The 21,844-nt window shown below is 42.1% G+C and overlaps 1 protein-coding gene across 2 annotated transcripts in view; it reads right to left on the bottom strand.

Moving 5' to 3' along the window:
- Positions 1 to 21,844, bottom strand: part of LOC144784686 (ATP-dependent translocase ABCB1-like) — a 1,804,387-nt gene that overhangs the window by 377,976 nt on the left and 1,404,567 nt on the right. For both annotated transcript variants that reach the window (XM_078663637.1, XM_078663636.1), the window contains one exon: positions 8,251 to 8,407. In XM_078663637.1, the coding sequence (XP_078519763.1) occupies positions 8,251 to 8,407 (157 nt within the window). The remainder of the gene's footprint in view (positions 1 to 8,250; positions 8,408 to 21,844) is intronic.

The raw sequence follows: 21,844 nt of genomic DNA on the forward strand, positions 1-21,844 counted from the left end.
CTGCGGCCGCGCTGGTCAAACTCCCTCCTCCTCGGGCAAAGTAAAACAGTTCTTAGCAAGGGCTACTCCTGTAGCGATGATCCGACAGAGACCTGGACACGATGTGAACCTCTGTGGCGACCGTTACTAGGACAGCCATCGACAAAGAGAGGGAGTAGTGTCAGTTCCGGTTGATCAGAGAGGGCCTTACGTTGCGGTTGCCACATCTGGCGTAGTTGAGCCTTTTCTGTTGGACACTGATGCAGCAAAAAGTTTCATCATGCATTCCAAACTCCCTGGCGCACCTTTGTCTGGCTTAGCGAATGTTTCCATTGGATTCTCTGGCGCTCCTGTTAGCAATCCTGTCTCTAGCCCTTTGTCCCTTGCGATTGGTCCTCGTGAGCTGGAGGCTCCATTGATTCTATCCACTGGTTGTGGTGAGAATCTTTTGGGTCTGGATTTGTTAAAACAGTTATATGCGACTTTGTATTGCTCTCCTGAAGGAGTGGAGCTTACGTTAGGTCAGAGGGTTATCTCTCCTATGTACCTATCAATGGATAAGTTCCCACCGGAATTGAGTTCTCTTCCTGCGTCTTTATGGGCAACAGGTCCCAATGATGTGGGCTTGTTAAACATTCCACCCTATGTGGTCCAGTTGAAAACGAATGTTCGATTACCATGTATACCTCAGTATCGTATCTCTCTTGATGGTGAGCGAGCGCTATTAGCGATCATTTATGACCTGATCGAAAAAGATGTCATCGAAGAAACTCGGGGAAATTTGCGTAATAGTCCTGTGTTACCCATTTTGAAACGAACCGATCCAACTAAACCTCCTGTGTATCGTTTTGTAATTGATTTAAGAGAGGTAAATAAAATAGTGATCCCACAGTTTCCTGTGGTGCCTGATATCACAGCTTTGTTAACCCTGATTCCAGCTTCTGCCTCCTGGTTTACGGTGATCGATCTGAAGAATGCGTTCTTTAGTATTCCGATCGCTGAGGAAAGCAGAGATCTATTCGGATTTTCATTAGGAGGTCGAAGTTTTAGGTTTAAACGCGCACCACAGGGCTACTGTGAGAGTCCATCGACCTACAGCCAAGCCCTTAAAAGTCAACTTGATGCATTTGTGTTACCGACGGGTGCGGCTTTGATCCAATATGTTGACGACCTATTGGTGGCTGCAGATACCGAAGGTATTTGCAGATCTGCTACAGTATCATTGTTGCAACATCTATGTGACCTACATCACAAGGTGTCACCTTCTAAGCTGCAATATTGTTGTCAAGAAGTAACCTATTTGGGTCACTTATTGTCAAAAGAGGGGAGAAGGTTGACCCCAGAACGAATTGCAGCAATTGCTCGAATGACTGTGCTTGCTGTTGTTACTATGGCTCACGGCACATCACACATTAGCGCGAAAGGTATATGTAAGTTGTTGTCTCCTGTATGGAAGAATGATGGGAATACTAAGTGTGCAGAGAGAGTGGTAAAGAATTGCATGGTATGCTTGATGTATAATCCTGGTAAGGGCACCCCCACTCCACCTGGTCATTTTGCTCCTCCTACATGTCCCTTCGAAATTATCCAATTAGATTTCATCCATATGGAGAGATGCAATAATCTGAAATATGTTCTAGTTGTGGTTTGTGCGTTCTCCAGATGGATTGAGGCCTACACTCTTAAGGATAATACTGCCCTGTCAACAGCAAAAATCCTGCTCAAGGAATATTTCCCTAGGTATGGAATGCCACGGATTGTATGGTCAGATAACGGAAGTGAGTTTGTGGGAAGTGTGATGAAGAGTGTATGTAGTGGCCTTGGGATCCATCAAAAGTTCCACAGTGCTAATCATCCTCAGTCAGCAGGTTTGGTGGAAGGATACAATGGCACTCTGAAACTGAAATTTGCCAAAATTCAGGCAACGACTGGTTTATCGTGGCCTGATGCTTTGCCCCTAGCTCTCTTATCGACCAGAGCGACTGTACACTCTCGATTAGGGCTTAGCCCATATGAGATTGTGTTTGGCCATCCTGCGAACATTTGGGGAGTTCCGAGACCTAAGGAGTTTGACAGACTTGAATATCCAATGTTGATTGACTATCTTTATGATCTGACTGCTAAATTGAGTTTGATTCATCAACAGGTCTTTGAGGCTCTACCAGCACAAACAGAGGGTCCTGGTCATCGGCTACAAACTGGTGATTGGGTCGTTACCCGCAATTTTGGACCAAAACGCAATCTCGAGCCAAGGTTCGTGGGATCCCACCAGGTGTTATTGGCGACGAGGACTGCAGTTCGGCTGGTAGGCAGGAAACATTGGGTACATGCGAGCCACACAAAGAAGGTCCCGCTTCCTTTGCCAGGAGATACGTGGATAAAGAAAGGAGTCGCCTCGACTGAAATAGAAACACCTTTGTCCTATATACCATTCAGTGATGCTCAGCTTGTAGAGAACGGCTTAGTTCAATCAGACTTCCCTGTTGAATCAACCGAAACTTTGTCTACGTCATCACCATTGGAGAGTCCAAGTCCTGAATTATTGTCTGAACAATCGAACACTGCCTTGCTATCTGAACCGTTGTTTGAAGAGCAGACTCGACCCGGAAGATGTCGATATTTTCTTCGACCACGCAATAAAGACTAATAAAATACTTTTATTATTTTTGATTTTACATTACCCCCTTACATTTGCCTTGAATATTGTGGACATTTTATATTGTGTGTACCCTTTTCTTTTCGTGCAGCTAAGAGACTTATATTAAGTTGAATGTTCAATTCATTTAAAACCTACCATCTGGGTTGACCGTAGGGCCGTGCGGGTACTTCTTTCTATTTAGCCGGTTTTTGACACTAGGTCGATTTCTTTTGTCGATTTCTGGGAACTCCTGGGAATTGATAATCGCTACTCAGAACGAAGTGCGTCAAGAACGTCACGGACGGTTTTTTAGAGGATGGAATTTACTATGCTGTCGAAAAGAGAGAAAATGTCGGCGCAAAGATCTAAATTGCATAAGGTGCACAAAATGTTTTTTGTTGCAGATTTTTATGTTGTTCCTAACTGTTTCTATGTTGCTGATGGGTGGAACGTATTTTGGGATTCAATTATTATTGCCGTCCATTTCGCCTACTCCTCCTTCACATGATTTGAATCCTGCCTCCACTATTTCTCCACATTCCTTTCATCTTCTGCCTCAACATGAACAAGTCAGACGTGCGGAATTTATGAACAATTCCTTTGTTCAACTCTTGCATCAGCATCAGTTGGTGGTGAATACCACTAATTGTTGGGTGTGTGGGTTAATGCCACATACCATGGATAAGGGTATTCCGCATTTAGTTCTTCCTTATAGTCCCCAGGGGTCAGCTCGAGCATTCCAAACTATGTTCCGTAGTGCACTAGATTCCTACCCCCATCGAGAGCCACGCTCAGCAAACCTTGGTCCTGGCCCGTACCACAAGTCTTTGGCGATAGCTATTGCTGATCTGGATAGAGACATTTTTGATGCATTACTTATCCCAGAGGAGGAGGTGCGAGCATATAAGGATCTGAGTGAGACTGAGTATAGTATATCAGTGGGTGATAGACAGCTTAAGAGCTCGTCTCCGATTTGGATCGTACCTCACCTTGGTCACTTCTGTCTGCAAGGTCTTGGTCAAAATCCGAGAGCTCAGTTTGGAAAGAGTGCTTGTACTGAGACGTATGTCTTACCGATGCTCTCTTCCCCTGTCTTCTTGACTGCCCAGGGTACTTATTTTGTGTGTTATGATCGTGCCTATACATGGTTGCCTCGTGATTTCTCAGGCACCTGCTATATCGCGAATCTTTTACCACCGACTTTTACTGTTGCCTCAGATTATCACAAGACTAGAATTGTGAGAGGCGTTATTAGTAGAGAGGATACTGCTGGTCAAGAGGCAGGAGACTTCTTTAAGGGTTTCCTACCGTTTTGGGGTCCTATGGTTAATAGTAGGAACTTGAGACAGCTGACTCGTGTGGTTGAATCGACTGCTAATATCACTGCAAGCGCCCTTGGTAACCTGACAGCAGAGCTTCAAGCGGATAGGCTTATGACGCTACAGAACCGTATGGTTCTAGACGTTGTACTAGCAGATAGAGGTGGTGTGTGTAAGGTCATCCATTCGAGCTGCTGCATTTTCATACCTGATAACGCTCCAACCGTTTACCAAGCCATCTCAAAGTTGCATAAAATCTCAGAGTCCATACACGTGGACGAGGGAGATTGGACGCTTCTAGGATGGTTTTGGGGCCTAATGTCGACATGGGGTTGGAAGATTCTGATGATCATAGGGATTGTTGTGACGTTTCTGTTCACGTGTTGTCTTTGCATGCAGTGTGGTCCTGCCTTATGTGGCCTTTGTGCTACTACGTGTATAAGAAGGCCATCTGTTACCAAAGAGGCATTGATGGATAGGATGATGTTCCAGCAACACCTGAATGATCTGATGAATATTGAAATCGATTCTGATTTCGACTAGTGCTTGCCTACATGAGGGCAAAAGGAGCGTCTGAGGTTCCGTGAGAATCGTTATGATGTTCTGGGCATGGTCGAATATGGGCAAGTTTGGTATCTATGAACCGTAAATAACGAGTTTAGTAAGTGTACGCGTTTTCACTACACTACTTGGAAGGGTTCACCTTATTTACGCGTTTCTTCTTCTGAACCCTCGGGTTCCATTTTAGATACGGCACCCATTTTGTTTCTTGCCCTCACGTAGTCAGCGAGCAGGCAACTGTCCGCGCTATGACCCTTAGTTCCCAAGCCTTGCGGAAGATGCATATTCCTTTTGTGCGTCTTTTATAACGAGGGGATGACACTGCAAAGGCAGATGGCTCCGCTTGAGGGTAATCTTGCCGTGCCGGTCTATTATTTCAGCCGCGCATGTGTTAGGATCGAATCCTTTGATCCTGTGATCATGCTTCCGATATTACCCTCACACTCTTTTCTTTACTGTTGTCTGTCTTCCTTGCAGCAGTTCCTGTCTCTTTCTTTCGTTCGTTTACAACTAGAGTGGAATGTGCCTAATGGTGAGAAGATGTGCTTTTACAGTTGGGAACCGGCAATGTTACTGAAATTATGTTCCGGGGTTCTGAAAACATGAAAGAAGTCCTTTTGAAGTTTACTGTGGGAACTGAGTTGTAACCTTTTGTTCGTGTGTTGTGCAATGACGAAAATGTGTATAAAAGGAGCGATCCACATTTGCAATTTGAAGCAGACTCTCAGAACCTACACTCTGTTGTACTTCTTGTGACTTTTGCCTCCCTGCAGTAATAAACGCTGATCTTTGACGCCGAAGGAAGTGTCCCGTGTCTCTGTCATTTGTGCGCTGAACAGGTATCCCACGAAGGTTTCAGGTGTTGTTCCCTGGCACCGCTGGACCTTAGAGAAAGTCCAGTCCTTCAGTATCTTGCACCTTAATGATGTAGTAGGCTTGTTGGCCAAGATAAGGAAAAATTCATGTTCCAATATTTTTTAGGAAAACAATAAACAAAGGCCGATTCTTTTGCAGAGCCTCATGGGATAGATACAATTAATCAAAGGTGGTTATTTTTGAGGTTTTAACAACATGATGAGATTGTCTTAAATTCTCAACCCTAATAATGTTGAGAGGCATGGTCAAACTGATGAGTGATGGGAATTTGAGGTCTCAGTGAATTGCTCACTTTGATTCAAAAGGATTGTTGACTTAGTAGATATTGGAGTGATATCAGTAAATGATCACTGGAGTGCCTTTCCAGCTTAAAAAATACAAATCTGAGAATCATCTACATAAATAAAACAATTGATTCCATACATTAGAGAATACAAGCCAATGCTCACAGATAATATTAAAGACAGATGTTTCGGAGTAGCTGGGAGAAGTTTGAGCACAGGAGAATATCCATGACTACAGTATAGAGAGAATCACCAATTGTTCTGCACCATATAACTTCAGAGCAGTTGAAAAGAAATTACTTAATTGAAATTAAAACATTCACTTCTTAATGGCTTAAACAAGTGTTTAACTCACATTCCAGCAGGTTAAGCAACATAAATGATTTTCTTTACTCAGTCAGTCAGTCAATCCACTTTATTCGATTACTTAAAATCATAAAAGTACAAAAACGGAACACAGACAACAATATTACAAATCTTTAGGCATAACAGTTAAAATACATAGGCAATATTTCAAATCATTATAAAACCCTATCACCCATTCCGACCCCTTGACCTGAGACTAGCAGAGGACCACAAGGGGCAACTTAAGATGGTAACGTCCTCAAAGTTCTCTTAATCTTAATCCTCACTGCTGCTACTAGAAAGGATGCAATATTAAAAATATCACCAGGGTTACACAAAGATTGAAGAAAAACTAGCGCTGGTCTAACCTGGGTGAAACCCCTTCCTCTCAGGATAGGTAACAAAAGTCTCATGCGAATATGGGGAAAAAAGTCACAAAACATCATAAAATGTAGAGTGTCCTCGGGCGAGAAATTATCACATTGGCAAGGTTCAGCATCTTCAGGATTACACCATCCTTGAAACTCCCCCAATGATAAATGAATCAAATTAAAACGCAACCTAGTTAGGAGCCATCGGTGGTATGACTTGTTAACAATTAACAGATATGGTTTAATGTTAATAGATGTTTTTAACAAATAATGGGCCCTAACTAAGGGTTTGCATAGCTCCTGTTCTTCTCACCCCACAGACAAGAGGTTCTTAAAATTCAGTTTTACCCACAATACGTCCTCCCTCCAAATCTTATCAGGTTCCCCATAGAGCTCTGGTCGTCCTAATTTAGAAAACATACTTTTAACGTACGCCAACTATTTGAATTTTACAGACTTATCCAGCGTAGTACAGTCTTGTAAAATCAGGTGGTTCAAGGTTAATTCGGGAATCAACCAGGGTTTGAGCCAGCAAAGCAACAGAGCTGTTGTCAAAATATCGGTAACATAACCTAGCCCTAGCTCCTGATGTATGGCGTACAACAGATCCTTTGCTCTTCTCCATGGGAAGTTTACCCAGTCATGATTACTGGTATAGAGGACATGGCTCCCTTTTAGTACTTTAGGAAGTCTAGAAATGGACTGTTGTTTAACAAGTCAATCTTCATGAAACACTAGACTTAATTGGTATCTAAGGGAATGAATGTTGGGCCAGGTAATGGGTACAAGGGTCAAACCGACCAGAATGCTAAACTACAATCATTATCCAAAATCATGCATGCAGAGGAGTGGGACCAGAGACTAACAGCTCCAGCTTGAGTCACTGCATACTACTAAAGACACCCATGCACATCAGGGTTAAAGGGCTTCACTGGTAATATTTACACTGCATGTAATGATTATCTTGTCAGAAATGGAGTGTAAAGGAAAATTATTCATCTAACTGTGACAATGCAGCAGTGATAATATAAGGATGATAAATCAAAGCAATTTGAACGTCATGGTCTAGAAATGCCTAGTATAGGCAGACTATAATACAATAACTGAGATATATAGGTAGCAGGAGATAATCAAATCCAACTACATTTCCTGTTGGACTGGTCATTATGGCAAATCCTAAAATGTTGTGATGCAAAATCTCCTTGAGCATGATGCACCGTCATCGATTAGCTATGTTTCTGTGGTGAATACTAGGTGAACACAATAACATTACTTAGACAATGACTGTTTTAACAGCTGAACACGTAGGCTAGCTCACTTTACACTTAGATGTACTAAGCCTAATAGTTGAGCAGTCCTTAATAGGGGGAATAATTATAGACATTCTCGGCTCAAATGAGTCTTTCGTAGAGACCTAATCATGTAGATGTATGCCCTCTTATGTTTTGGACTACATCTCTATCCTGCCAGATACAACATTCATAATATTTAAATGATTGTATATATCACAGTGGATTATGGAAGTTAATGGACCGAGCATATGTTTTAGAATATTATACCATTTCTATTGGACCTAAAGAAGCCCAATAATACAGAAATGTCCGATATATTTACAAATGGAAACAGCATATAAAGTGTGAAAATATGCAGAAGTAAATGCATTACGTAAAGGAAATTACATTCTCAAAACTTTATCTGGACATCCGTGAATAGAGCATTTACGACGCATATACTTTATTACTATATAGATTTTTTCCAGCATAGGCCTTTCATGGATAAATGCACGTGTTATGTAGAAGACCAAAAGAAATTTAAAACTCATTAAAACAGACGATTTGCTTAAAATTAATATTTGAAAGCGTAAGTTTTATACTTACCAATACGTTTCCATCTTCACTATAGCTGTCTATTTGTGGTTGCCTTTCCAAAAGTTTAGCAATTCTCTGAACAGCAACCTTTGCTTTGCTGTAGTCTGGAACAAGGGTACTGTATTGTCCAATGCTTATGGCAGGAAACAGAATACATGAGAACACACTAGAAAAATGTAGAAAATATACATTTAATTGCTGAAATGCCACACCCATGGTTGCACTCTCTGTTTCTCAAATAAATGATTTTCTCTCTAAAGACATTTCATTTGACTTAATCATGGAAAACAGATCAGCTATTCCAACCCAAACATCAGCAGGAAATATATTTTTTATTTACATTTACATTTATTTTTATTTTTATTGCACAACTAAAAACACCACTCTAGCATGACATAGAGAACCATTAGAGCATGCGTGTACCGGTGATTCTGGATTAAGACACAAGCAGACTCTTGCTGACATATTGCAATATTACTTCAACCTATAATTTGCATTGTAAATGAATATCTGACTTTTCAGAATACCAAATGATTTAAACTGAGGAACTAGTAGTGAACAATTCTTAGATCAAGGATTTACAACGAACAGAATCATCAAATCCAACCTCAAGTCATTGAAGTCTAATAGAGAAAAGTCCTCAAGAACATATCTTCCCAATACATGACAAGAGTTTCCACCACTGCTTCAAAGACATCAGACTTTCCCATCACTACTAAATTGGTAACTCCTAGATGACTGATTTGTCAATGTTTTGTGTTCATAGGTGCCTAATCTCTGCACTTATTCACGGAACTAACAACACAGCAACATTACCATTATTGAAGAAAAAAGGTCAATGCAATTTAGAATCAAACAAGGACTATCCAGGGAAATCCCAGAAGCGGTGGCAAGTCATTGCAAAGGAAACAAGCACTGGCAATGCCAATAGGGCTGGCTGTTTGACACGAGCGTAGCTATCCATTGATTGTTTTCTAATGTGCAGATTGTCTACTGTGATGGATACTTTTACGAGGACAAAACTAATGATTTTCTCAAAATAGCACCTTGCTACTAGAGTCCCAGTGACCTTGTTTCCCATGATCTACACAAATAAAGTGAACTTCTGATCACAGCTGATGATTTCTGGTTGTTAAAAACCAATAATGCTGCTAATTTATGCTGAATGATTATCAGTATACACTGCAAACTGTATTAAAACTGTAAGATACCAACATGGATTTAACAGCTGCATGCTGTCCATCCATTGTATTTTGAAACAATATTGTATATGTCTGTCAACTGTTAACACATTACTATTGGAAAGTTTCACACATCAAGCGTGGGGTACCATAGGCTGTAGTTAAATACTGAAATATCTATCCACAATGTAACACTGAGGTGAAATGACAGAGCTACATGAAGCAACAGTTTTGAGGAGATACATTTAAAAAAATGAGATCCTTAGAAATGTCACACCTGGAATTGCAGTAGGTGCTGCTGAACAGAATATGACACTGGCAAAAATTGGGCACAGGTGTTAAACTGGAGTTGGAGAAGAGGTTAGGAATGAGGTATTCAAACTTCACAGTACCTAGTGACACAATACAGACATTGTTCTTTCTCCAAGCTCAAGGTAAATCTTGTCAGACATGATTTGGATCGTTTTGGTGGTGTGGAAGCAGGCTACACCACCACCCCGTTCCCACACTGGCAAACCTAACAGCATGCCACCTGCCAGATGTGAGTTACCTCGTGGTTTGGTGGGGGGTCCTTTGGCGTTCCCACGGCGGTGCCTATTGAAAAGGCACTGCAATGGGAGCGCCAAATTCTGTTACTGGACGACATGGACTATGCAGTCCATGCCATGCAGGAATGGGGGTGCATGCAGACAGGGGGCACACCATGTGCCCCCCTGCTTGCATCCAAAGGCTCGGACACAACAGGGGACTCCGCAGGGCCCCCATAGTTTCCTCATCACCACAGTTTTCATGGTGGCCTCACTGCCATGAATACTGTGGCTTTGAGGAAACTCAGAATATGCATTCACTGGTGATCAGTAAGCTCATTGAGCCAATCTAGCACCACTAACAAGCATGCAGACTGTTTTAATTAGTTACATAAACAAATAAACACTTTTTAATAGAACATTTCCGGCAGAAGTGATCACTGCTGCTGGACGCGTTGAGCAGGAGTTAACACTCTCTCTCTCTCTCTCTCTCTCTCTCTCTCTCTCTTATTCAGTCAAAAACTCCTATTGCTGTTTGTATACCTCCAACTCTTTCTATTAACACACAGTTGATGAATGAATGTTACTGTACCTGTGTTAGAGGGGAATGAGCGAAGATATGAAAGGCTGTGAGAGTGCTAAAATGCAGAGCACTGTACGCAAGGAGTAAGCTAGGACAGCAAGTTGTTGCTAAGTCAGATGCAGTGGAACAGTGTAGGAGAAAAGCAATAGAATTACTTTTGTATTTGAAAAGTTGACACTGAAATGTTCAGAAGCTGCAATGTTAGCCTATGAGAGGAAAAGCAAGTGGTGTTGTGTGTTCTTGATGTGCTATTGGAACTTCTGTATTTTGTCATGAAGAAGTAGATGGCACTGAACTTTTCTGTGGATTGTGTAATAAGTGGGTCCAGCTGAGGGTTAATGCCATGCATGATAGTCTTGAAAAACATTCTGCTTATGTTGGTGGCTTCATTGATGGTATTGGTATTTTACTTTGCTTTGGCTGATGCATTTGCTGCTCTGCAGGATATCAGTATTATAAAGTTAGCAAGGTCTTTTAAATATCAGGATTTCAAAGGATTTGGCTTGCACTTGTGAATATGATTTGGAAAGAGGATGTCCACATAGTTTTCCCAAAAAGTATTGGAGTTGTTTAGAAAAGTATTGACATCAGATGGGGAGCTGATAGGTGAAGCATTAGGTTGCTTATGGGAAGTCTTGAAAGTATCTGCAGTATGGGTTGAACTTAGTTTCTTGGTAGGATGCTGATCAGAAACATAAGGATGTGGTTGGTCTGGGTGGTTTGCATGGGATAGTTGATGGTGGTGAGATGACATGGTCATGGATATGGCCTTTGGAGTGTGTTGTTTGTGTGACATTTTGCGGCATGTTGAATGTGTCAGGTAGGTTGAAGGGGGTGTCTCTTTGCAGTTCACAATCCACAAGCATGTTGCCCTCATTTTCTCCCCATATTCATCAAACTCTCCCAACTTCAAAGACATTTAAAACTCATTCCTACCATTTGTTTAACTACGAATGTGGGTCACATATGAGTCAACATCGAGGGCAGTTCACACTGGTCACATTTAATAACCGCATGCACGGTTCCATCCCCTCATTTTCTCCACGTATTCTTTCAACTCACACAACTCAAACCACACTTGAAACGTATGCCTTTCATTTGTTTTACTTTGAATACAAATTAAATGTGAATCAAAAATCAGGTGGGGGTCAAGTACAGTTGTAAAACATATTTGCAGATTTTGAATGTGACCGGTGTGAACTGCAAGGTCTATCGCAAGTGTTAATTTTAATGGTGGCCTGTAAATTGATACAGGTAAACAAAAGTTGGTATTAGTGCAAATTGCTAGGACTACTTTTGATGGCGGTTTGTTAATTGATGAAGGAACAAGTTTGGTAGTTACTGTTTTGGGATTAGGTTTGATTCATATATATTAGGATTGCATATTAAGTGTTTTGTTTTCTTATTAGTGTTTTAATTGGTTGGAATGGAGGAAAACCAGATAGATGAAAACAAAGAAATGAGATTTTTGTTGTAAGTAAAGGATGGATCCTCCTGTCTGTATCTAATATACACTCACGTTCACAATGGTGGATGTTGAACACAATCAATAGAATAATTAGACACTGCACAGTTGTAATCACCATGATCACTGGGGAATGATTGTGGTTTGGATGCACATGGAATTAAGACAACAGTCTCTGAAATATTGACAACAAATTGGGATTAATATGTAAGATGGGGCAATTTTGGATAAAGAATGATGTATGTCCATTGGGCACATACTTATTTATAAAGTGTTTTTTTTAAATTCTTTGTGAAATAAAACAAACAAATAAATACAAAATTAAATTGTTTATTTTTTAAAAAGAAGGGAAAATATGAAAAATGTTTTAACATGATGTAAGTGTTTATTATTGTATGTATGTATTTTCTAGGCCCTTATGAAGTCTCTATGAGGAAGGAAGTGCGTTGACTGGGTCTGCCATAAAAAGACTGGAAATTATTTTATAATAATCTATAAGTGAATTCCAGCCCTTGGAGAACAATTCTTGAAGAAAGACTGAGATTATGAATTTGGATCCTAAGTGATTATGACTAAAAATCATGGATACGTGAATGAGCTATGTGGTAGAATGTTGCCCTCCCACTAAAGAGTTTTCTGCCGTTATCTAGGAGGTTAAAGTCACCCAAGAGGGTGGCATGGGCATGTTGGATGGCCAAGGTGCTGAGGAGATCTGAGAATCCATCAATGAAGTCTTTGCTTCGTCTTTAAGGCCTGTAGAAGAAATGTAGACTCTCATTTGGTTGTGTCTTATTTGTTGTCTTCCTTTGTTCATCTTGTACCATCCTTATTTCTTGCCTGACTTCTTTCCTTCCACTGCTCATTTTTAGGCAACTAATTGTTTCTTAGCTCAAACACTCCACAAGTGTGCATGTGTTTTCCATCTCTTTAACTGCTTCCTCTCCTCTACTAAATGTCTGCCCTGCTGTGCTCTCTGAGTTGCAGTCCCCCTCATGTTGCAAGCTTTCTCTCGTGTGCTTCTCCCACCTGCCAAACACCCCTTCACTTGCACTCCATGTTGTTTTCTCAGTTGTGTGCTTCTACACCACCCCTGTGTTGTTCTCCCTCTTGTATTATTCCCCTCCTCAACTCATTCCTCTATTGTTACCCTCCCCACCTGATTGTTCTTTTTAAGGACAGTTTTTTTAGGGTGCACAGCAATTGCTGATGGTTTACTCATCTGAAATAAACGTGATTTTGCACGAATTCTATCTCATTTGTTTCATTTACCCACTCATCTTAGGGCAGTAATTAAAACAAGCACTCGCATAACCAATAGGTTTTGACTTTGGACATTATAATTGTTTAGCCATGCTGCACATTATTCTGGGTGCTGTGCTGCCAGGGATTGAACACCTATGCAAATCTAATGTTGCAAGGTAGACCAGAAATAACACACCACTGAACAATGTATTTATTTACTGATTCTAGAGATCGGTTAAAAGAAAAAAGTATAGTAAATAAGTGATATCTAAAAATGATAGAAAAGAGCAATTGAATGCATGGAATATTGCTCCTGAGGCGTGAGCCGGGAGCTAGGGAGGTATTAGTGCTTTTTTAAACTGTCTCTGAGTTTTACTGCGTGTTATTGTGCAATACTGGGTTCGGTGCGCAAATCCTAAAGAACGGAGGTAATTCTATCACCTTACCCCGTTTTTTAAAAAGGTACCGTTTTTTATTAACTTACCCCCTGGTTGCAATTTCCGATTTCTGGGCAGGAGGGACAGGCTGATTTCGAGCTTCTAGCCCCTAGCCTAGCTCAAGGGTGGAGACAGGGAGGGGAACTGCGACTGGACTCTCGCCGGAAGGCCGCCATCTTGTGGTGGGCCAAGGTTGAGCAGTCTAGTCTTTCTCCTACCCTGTTCCCCTGGTGCATAAATTTCGCGATGACGCGACCGCGTAGCGGACGCGCACAGCGGGTGCGCCAAAGGCAAGCCCGTCTGCGCCTGTCCGAGCCTGGCCCAGGCCTAGGGCCACGCACGCTGCCGGTTGCTTGAGGGGAGATCTACAGAGGGTGACATATAGCCCAGAAACACTGCGAGACTTGATGGGACCTGGGAGAAAACGTAGTTGTGTTGTCCTAAATTTGAACAAGGATCAACCATCAAGCCCACGTGCCTGCGTAGGTTGCACGAGAGCGATCCCTGCAGTATTAATGTCCCCCATCAAGGCTTTATCCAGAGTAGATCGAAGAAAGCATTAAGCGGCGGAATGCACTTTTGAGTGCCTCCGGGTGAATGCTAGATCGCTGGTAAAGCACAGCTTGGAGTGTGCGCTGTTAATACACGAAGAAAATATTAAAATCGCTTTTGTGACTGAATCGTGGAAGGACGCTGCTTCCGGCCCGGACTTAGTTAAAGCCACTCCACCTGGTTACCTTACCTTTACGAGGGACCGGCCATTGAGGAAAGGTGGAGGTTTGGCAGTGATCTATCATGACTCTCTTAACGCTCTCTTTCACCCGTTAACTGTGGACGGCTGTGAAGCGGTAGCTTTTAACTTTACCTTAGGCAACCACCAGTCATTTAAGGGATGTCTAGTTTATAGACCCCCTGGTTCTAAAACCATCTTTCTGAGCTCTGTGGGAAGTATTCTGGAGGAGGGACTATGCTCCAAGGACTTTACGGTCCTAGGAGATTTCAACTTCCATCTAGAAAACCCCATGGATGCAGATACCTACGCACTTATTGACCTGATGGAGGGGGTTGAGCTTAAACAATTGGTTAATGGTCCCACGCATAACGCCGGACATACCCTAGACGGGATTTTTTTGAACCACCCCACTCTGGGCTTTACTAAATCTCTTCCACTCACCTGGTCCGACCACAGGGCGCTGCTATTTGCCATCTCGGTACCTAAATCCCAAGGTAGGGGGTGCCCACCTAAAACAGCCAGGGTATGCAGGGCCTGGAACAAAATTTAGGGCAGCGCATTAGAAGATCATTTGCTCTCCTCAAAAGAGCCCCTTCCATTAGAGGTGGAAGCGGCGGCGCTCGCCCACACTAGTTGGATTGACAAAGCCTGCAATTTCCTTGCCCCACCCAAAATACGCCTTCTGGCCAGAGCACGGCCTTCAGCGCCATGGTTCTCGGAGGAATTAAGAAATCACAAGCTGGAATGTAAAAAATTGGAAAGGGTCTGGCGGAAGGAATATAGGAAAAGTGACAGAAGTCGTCTGAAACAAAGTCTCCTAATATACAAAAAAACGGTGGGGAAGGCAAAACAAGAATTCTATACCAACCGCATAAACTTGGCTAAGAACTCGGCGAAGGAATTGTTTATGACGGTGGCAGCTCTGGCTGACCCGGCACCCATGGCTATTCCCGCAAGTGCCGAATTATGTGAAGATCTTGCCAGTTTTTTTCAAAGTAAGGTGGAGACGATTTTTAAAGCCTTCGCTAGTCAGGAGAGGTTGAATAGCCTGGTGGCCCCCTCAGAAGTTGTTATGCAGTCATCTTTAGGACATAATCTTGATAGCTTTTCGCCAGTAAGTGGCGAAGAAATTAGGCGACTATTGTTAGCAGCAAAATCAGGTGCTCCTTCAGACCCGTGTCCGGTGGCTGTGATGAAAATGGCCCCAGATTTGATAGTTCCATCGCTGGTGACCATTTTCACATAATGCTTGGGACAGGAGGTTTTCCAGCCTGTTGGAAACAGGCATCAATTTTGCCTCTACTAAAGAAACCTAACCTGGATATTAGGGATCCAAATAGCTATCGCCCAATATCAAGGCTCCCATTACCAGCTAAACTAATAGAAAAGGCGTTGAACGCCCAATTAAGCTCCTTTCTGGATGCTACTCAATCCTTGGACCCCTCTCAACATGGTTTTAGACCTTACCATAGCACGGAATCTGCCCTCATTAAAACAACTGAGGAGATCAGAGCGGTGACCGATGCGGGAGGGAGGGCAGCCCTGGTGCTGCTGGACCTCTCCGCGGCCTTCGATACGGTCCACCATGGGATTCTACTTGACCGTTTGAAGGCCCGCGGAGTCCAAGGGAAAGCGCTTGACACACTTAAAGCCTTCCTGTCCGGCAGAGTCCAGAAGGTGGCCTTGGGAGCCTATGAGTCAAAACCCTTTGTCCTGCCCTGTGGCGTTCCTCAGGGTTCGTCCTTGAGTCCTACGTTGTTTAACGTTTACGTTAGCTCATTGGCGCCAGTAATCCGGGCACAAGGGTTTGATCTCACATCCTATGCAGACGACACCCAGATTGTGGTGTCGGTATTACCAGGGAAGGAAGAAGAAGTAGCTAGGAATTTCCAGGAATGTATGCTGGCGGTGGGGAACTGGATGGCAGTTAACTGCCTTAAATTAAACTCGGCTAAAACCGAAGTTATAGTGTTTGGTTCAAACACCAATTTCTGGAGCCCAAGCTGGTGGATAGACCAGATGGGCAAGGCCCCCACCCCAGTAGCGAAGGTGAAAAATCTGGGGATGCTGATCGATGATCAACTTACCTTTCGTCCCCAGGTCAGTGCTTTATCCTCCTCGGTGGCTTACCTGCTTAAATCCATCCGCAAGATTCTTCCATTTATCCCTGACAGTGACAGGAAAACAGTGGTCACAACGCTGGTCATGGCAAAGTTGGATTACTGCTATGGGTTATTTCTTGGTGCCCAACAGGGGGTACTTAACAAATTGCAGGTACTTCAAAATGTGGCTGCAAGGCTTATTTTGGGGATCCCCAAATTTGTTTCCGTGTCTCAGGAGCAGGTCAAGTTGCACTGGCTTCCAATGCGAAAGAGAATTCTCTTTAAAGCCCTATGCCTAGTATTTAAGGCCTTACAAGGCAAGGGACCTTTATTCTTTCGGCGACACTTTTATTGGTACCGTCCGATGAGAAATCTTAGATCAGCTGACATGGGCTTGATCGTGATGCCTCGTTTTAAGAGGGCACGGTGGGGAGGCAGAAGCTTTGTGCTTGGCGCAGCCAAAGCTTGGAATACTCTGCTCCACGCCCTCAGAGAACTGACGGACCTTATGGCTTTTAGAAAAGCATTAAAGACATGGTTGTTTACCATCTGATTCCCGAACCTGCCTCTATTTCAGGAGTAACACTTAGCGCCAGGATACCTACGGGTAACAGAGCGCTGTACAAATGCCAAAAAATAAAAAAAATAAAAAAATAAATGGTGTGAAATACATGCCTGAACTGCACTTGAATATCTCTTTCAGTTGTAACCCAAATTTGGGGAATCAATCACAGAACTAGCAAAGAAGAGCTAAGGGGAGTGCTGGGAGTCATAAGGAGGAGTTACGGTATGACAACACAGGCATGCGTTGTATTTGCTGCAGAGATCTGTTTAACCTGTAAACCACAGGTTGAAATACCTAAACAGCATTTCATGATTCAGTGGATGATAACATAGGTTCTGCTGAGATTGGTAAATTTGACTTGTTATTCCCTTGTTAAGTGTTGGTGCTAGATAAAAATGAATTACAAAATGATAAAAACACAGAAGTGAGATGCAAAGCTGCCGTACAGACTTACAGAAAATCAGACACAAAACTGCAAACTGGGTAATGTTTTTATCTACAATCCTCAGGAAGAGTGGCTCAAGATATAGATCTTGGGAAAAACAGTTACCTGATACATTTGTATTTGGAAATATTACAAATGGACATGTTATGTTATGCCCTAAAATGCTAACAGTTCTGAGTTGACAATACTCATGTAAGAAATAAGCCAATCACATCAGATAGACTCAGGAAAGGTAGCAAATGTACATGGCTTCTCCTATCACATGCCTTCCCACTAAAATTTGCATCTCATATCAGGCATGTCCTTTGAGCTCCCACAGCCCGCCCTCCCTAACTATCCTTACTGGTGCATCTTTAGAATGATATGCCAGTACAAGATGGCCAAGGAAGCTCTTCGGTAGTCTCTCATTAACTCATTGTTTATGTTGGAAGCAATGAATAAAGTGTTTAAGCACCACAAATGTGTAATATTAGAACACGATTAACAGCAAAAGCCTTCTCTTATGGAAAAGGAGCAGCCCATCTAGAACAATACCTGCCTAGGTCAATGTTTTAAAGTTTGTTACATCCCTTAGGTTACCTAAAAGTGTTCTTTTTGGAATCTATTTTGCCTAAACTGACTTTTGCAGCAAACTGCCTAGCGAGTTAGCGATTTTTTCTTTTTAGGTATGGCTGCACCCACAAAACAGACACAAAGAAGAAATGCTCCTTTTTTAGGAAGATCTGCTTTTCCAGGAAGAAAAGCTTGAGTAGTAGATGGAAATCCAAAATTACAAATCCCACACAAATGTATAACAATGTTCTCATGTAGTGTCAACCTGACTAATTTGTCCCTGGAATATAGTTTTTCAAACTGTGGGCCGATGAAAAATATGGCAGATGGCTGTATCAAACACCTTTATTGACATATCCGCAGTGTCAGATGGATCCAATATGTTAAATTGTGCCAATGTGTGTGAATGAGTTAACCACTGTAGTCAAGCTATCCTGGCTGATGACGGCTGATAGCCAGAAACCGGTCCAGAGAAGACATGGCTTGGCAGTTCGGGCTGGACTGTTCCCATGAGGCACATGGTCAAGACTGATTTGCATATGGCCATGTCTGAACTGGGGTGGCTTGGTGAGCAGAATAACGATGGATTAAACCCAGATCTGTGACGGGGGGGTTAATATTTTGCCAATGTGCTACATTCCGTCCATCATTTTGTGTGTTTTGCTGTTCGCCCTATGTGGGAAGGGTATGCCTAGACATGGGTCCCGTCTCACTACGCCACTGGAGTCAAGCTATGACGGCTGATAGCCAGAAACCGGTCCTAGGATGCTTGATTCCGGTCCAGAGAAGACATGGCATGGCAGTTCGGGCTGGACTGTTCCCATGAGGCACGGGGTCAAGACTGATTTGCATATGGCCATGTCTGAACTGGGGTCTGGTGGTGAGCAAAATAATGATGGATTAAACCCAGATCTGTGACTGGGGGTGAATGTTTTGCCAATGTGCAACATTCCGTCCATCATCTTCTGTGTTTTGCACAAATACTTTACACATTGCTTCTGAGTGAAGCCTGACTTCTTTGTGGCAAGCTGCTGGAGGGTTTGACCACAGGTTACTTGAGAAGAATTGTGGTTGCCGCTTGAAAAGGGTTTCTTTCCACTTAACCAGTAACCGAATTTCCTATACATAAGGTATACACACTGTAGATAACGAGGTATGTTCATTATGGAAGATTAGATTGCTGAATCGATATGTTTGGTTAGTTATGATAGGTTAGTTAGGGTATTTAGGTGTGGTAGGTTTGTTATGGTAAGTTAATTATGGCAGGGTTGGTTGATAGGTCAGTAGAACAGTTATGCTAGATTAGGTATTATATGTATGATTACAAGTAAGTATGATAAGTAATTATAGTAGGTATGTTAGTTATGATAGGCATGTCAGGGTTGGCTTAGTATTAAGTCAATATTGTAGGTACAGGAGATAATTAGTTGGGAAGGTATGGTATGCATGGTGCATAGGTATGAACGTTCAGTTGTCTTAGTTCATGAGGTCTGATGTAGGTTATGTATGATAGGTTGGTTATCATATGAAGATATAGGAGGTGTGGAAGATAGGTCGGTTAGTTATGGTAGGTTTGGAATATCTGTGAAGTGAGTATGATATGTTGTGTATGATAGGTAGATATGATAGACAGATATGGTAGGTATGGGAGATTGGTAAGTTATTTATCATAGGTATGTATGGCTGGTTTGGTGTAGTACATATTATAACTGATGATGTAAAATGTTTTTCTTATTGTTTGCAATTCATAGTTTGAAATATAATAATCCACTCCTGTAGCAGAAGAAAAGTAAAGTTTTATTTCTACAAATTCATGTAGATGGTAATAATAATAATACTACTACTAATACTACTTCTACTACTAATAATAATAATAATCATAATTATTATTATTAGTATTATTATTATTATTATTATTATTATAAGAATAACAATAATAATAATAATAATAATAATAATAATAATAATAATAATAATAATAATAATAATAATAATAATAATAATAATAATAATAATAATAATAATAATTGAGAGGAATTGGGCTCCTGGCTGGCAGAGTTGTGCCCCCTATCCAAGTAGGAGCCACAATCCTAGTCAGGGAAAGTCAGATACACACCATAAATTACCCTGTGTTCACCCTCTGGAAGCTGGGCACACAGCAGGCAGGCTTAACTTAGGAAGCAATGTGTAAAGTATTTGTGCAACACTTAAAACATTAACACAGAGAAAACACCACAAAATGACTCCACACCAAGTTAGAAACATAAGTTGTATTTTTTATAAATAAAACAAGACTAAAACAACAAAAATCCAACAAGTATAACTGGAGGTGTGAATTTTTAAAGATTCAGTAAAATTGCAGTGCTTAAAAGCTTCACCAACAACGGGGCTACCTGGTCACTCTAGATCAGAGTAAATCCCAAAATGCAGGCCGACTTTGAGGGAGCCTGGGTCAGACCAGCCTTTAGTCAGCTGAAATGTACCTTAAGTGCGACATTAACAGGGTTGAGATGTGGGAAGCACAGAGGCGATGAGTCGTTGTTGAACTGCTAGATGGAAGGTGATACGTCAGTGCTGAGCCGCGCAAACTTGGAGATGCATCAGAAACAGGAGATGATGCATCACACTGTGCATCAGTGGCGATGCATCGATGTAGAGGGAGATTTGCCACTTCCAATCGGAACCACGTCAATGAAGTGCAGATTCTGACCGTTTTTTTTTAACTCTTTATTGTTGACCATAGCAAAGTATCACATTATATCAGGGCATGTTCACATCACAGTCAATTTTTCTATTTTGTTTTACATTGACAAACATAAATTCTCGTCTCATAGTAAATAAGTACTAGCTCTGCAGAGATTCAAAGCAAGGCATTAAGGGAAATGAATTACCAGCAGCCATCCTCGCCAGTTTTGTACACTTACTACATGTTATATAAATCGCCTCATGCCTGCGGAACATTATTCTCAAAACTATAAACTCCCCCCACAACCATCCCCCATCCCACTAACCCACCCACTCCTGGTCATGGCAGATTCACCTAGGTGATCCACTAAAGAGAAATGATAGTGGACCTTGAGCTGTGATTCTAGTATATAGTGTTCATGCACATCATCTTACAGAGGGGGGAGGGGGCAACCTCCCCGGCATCTGTCTCCCTTCTGAATCAACAATTACATTCTAGTCACCTGAAGGGTACTGTCCACCATTCTTTCCAATTCCACCACCATTGCATCCCATTCCAGCGCCATAGGATGTTTCCTATGACCTCTCTCTTCCTCCCTCTTTAAAGCCGCGCTCTCTGTCTGGCCCCACTGTATCAGATCCAATGCCACATAGTTATGTTAGGGGGCTTCTGGGATTTCCACCTCCTTGTCATACATCTGATCGCCAGTATCATGGCCAGGTACAGGAATTTTAATTTTACCTTCAAAGCCTTAGACCTCCTGTGCACCCTCACTAAACAATACAAGATTTCCATCGGAACAGGTAAATGTGTAACAGTATGTAGTATCTGACAGAGGTCAGCCCAATAGCTCAGCAATCGCGGGCAGGACCACAGCATGTGAACAAAGTCAGCCTCTTCACCTTGGCAGCGGGGGCAACAATGTGAGGCATCGGGGAACATACGGTGGAGTCTCCGGGGCGTTAGGTATGCTCTGTGGAGCAACATTGTCTGAATAAACCGGAACTTAGCATTACGTGACACCCTTTTCGGGTGTTCAAATATAAGCTGCCAATTTTTGTCTGTTAGTTCCAGCCCCGAGTCCT

Source organism: Lissotriton helveticus, chromosome 10 (genome assembly GCF_964261635.1).
Source record: "Lissotriton helveticus chromosome 10, aLisHel1.1, whole genome shotgun sequence".
Classification (NCBI taxonomy): Eukaryota; Metazoa; Chordata; class Amphibia; order Caudata; family Salamandridae; genus Lissotriton; species Lissotriton helveticus.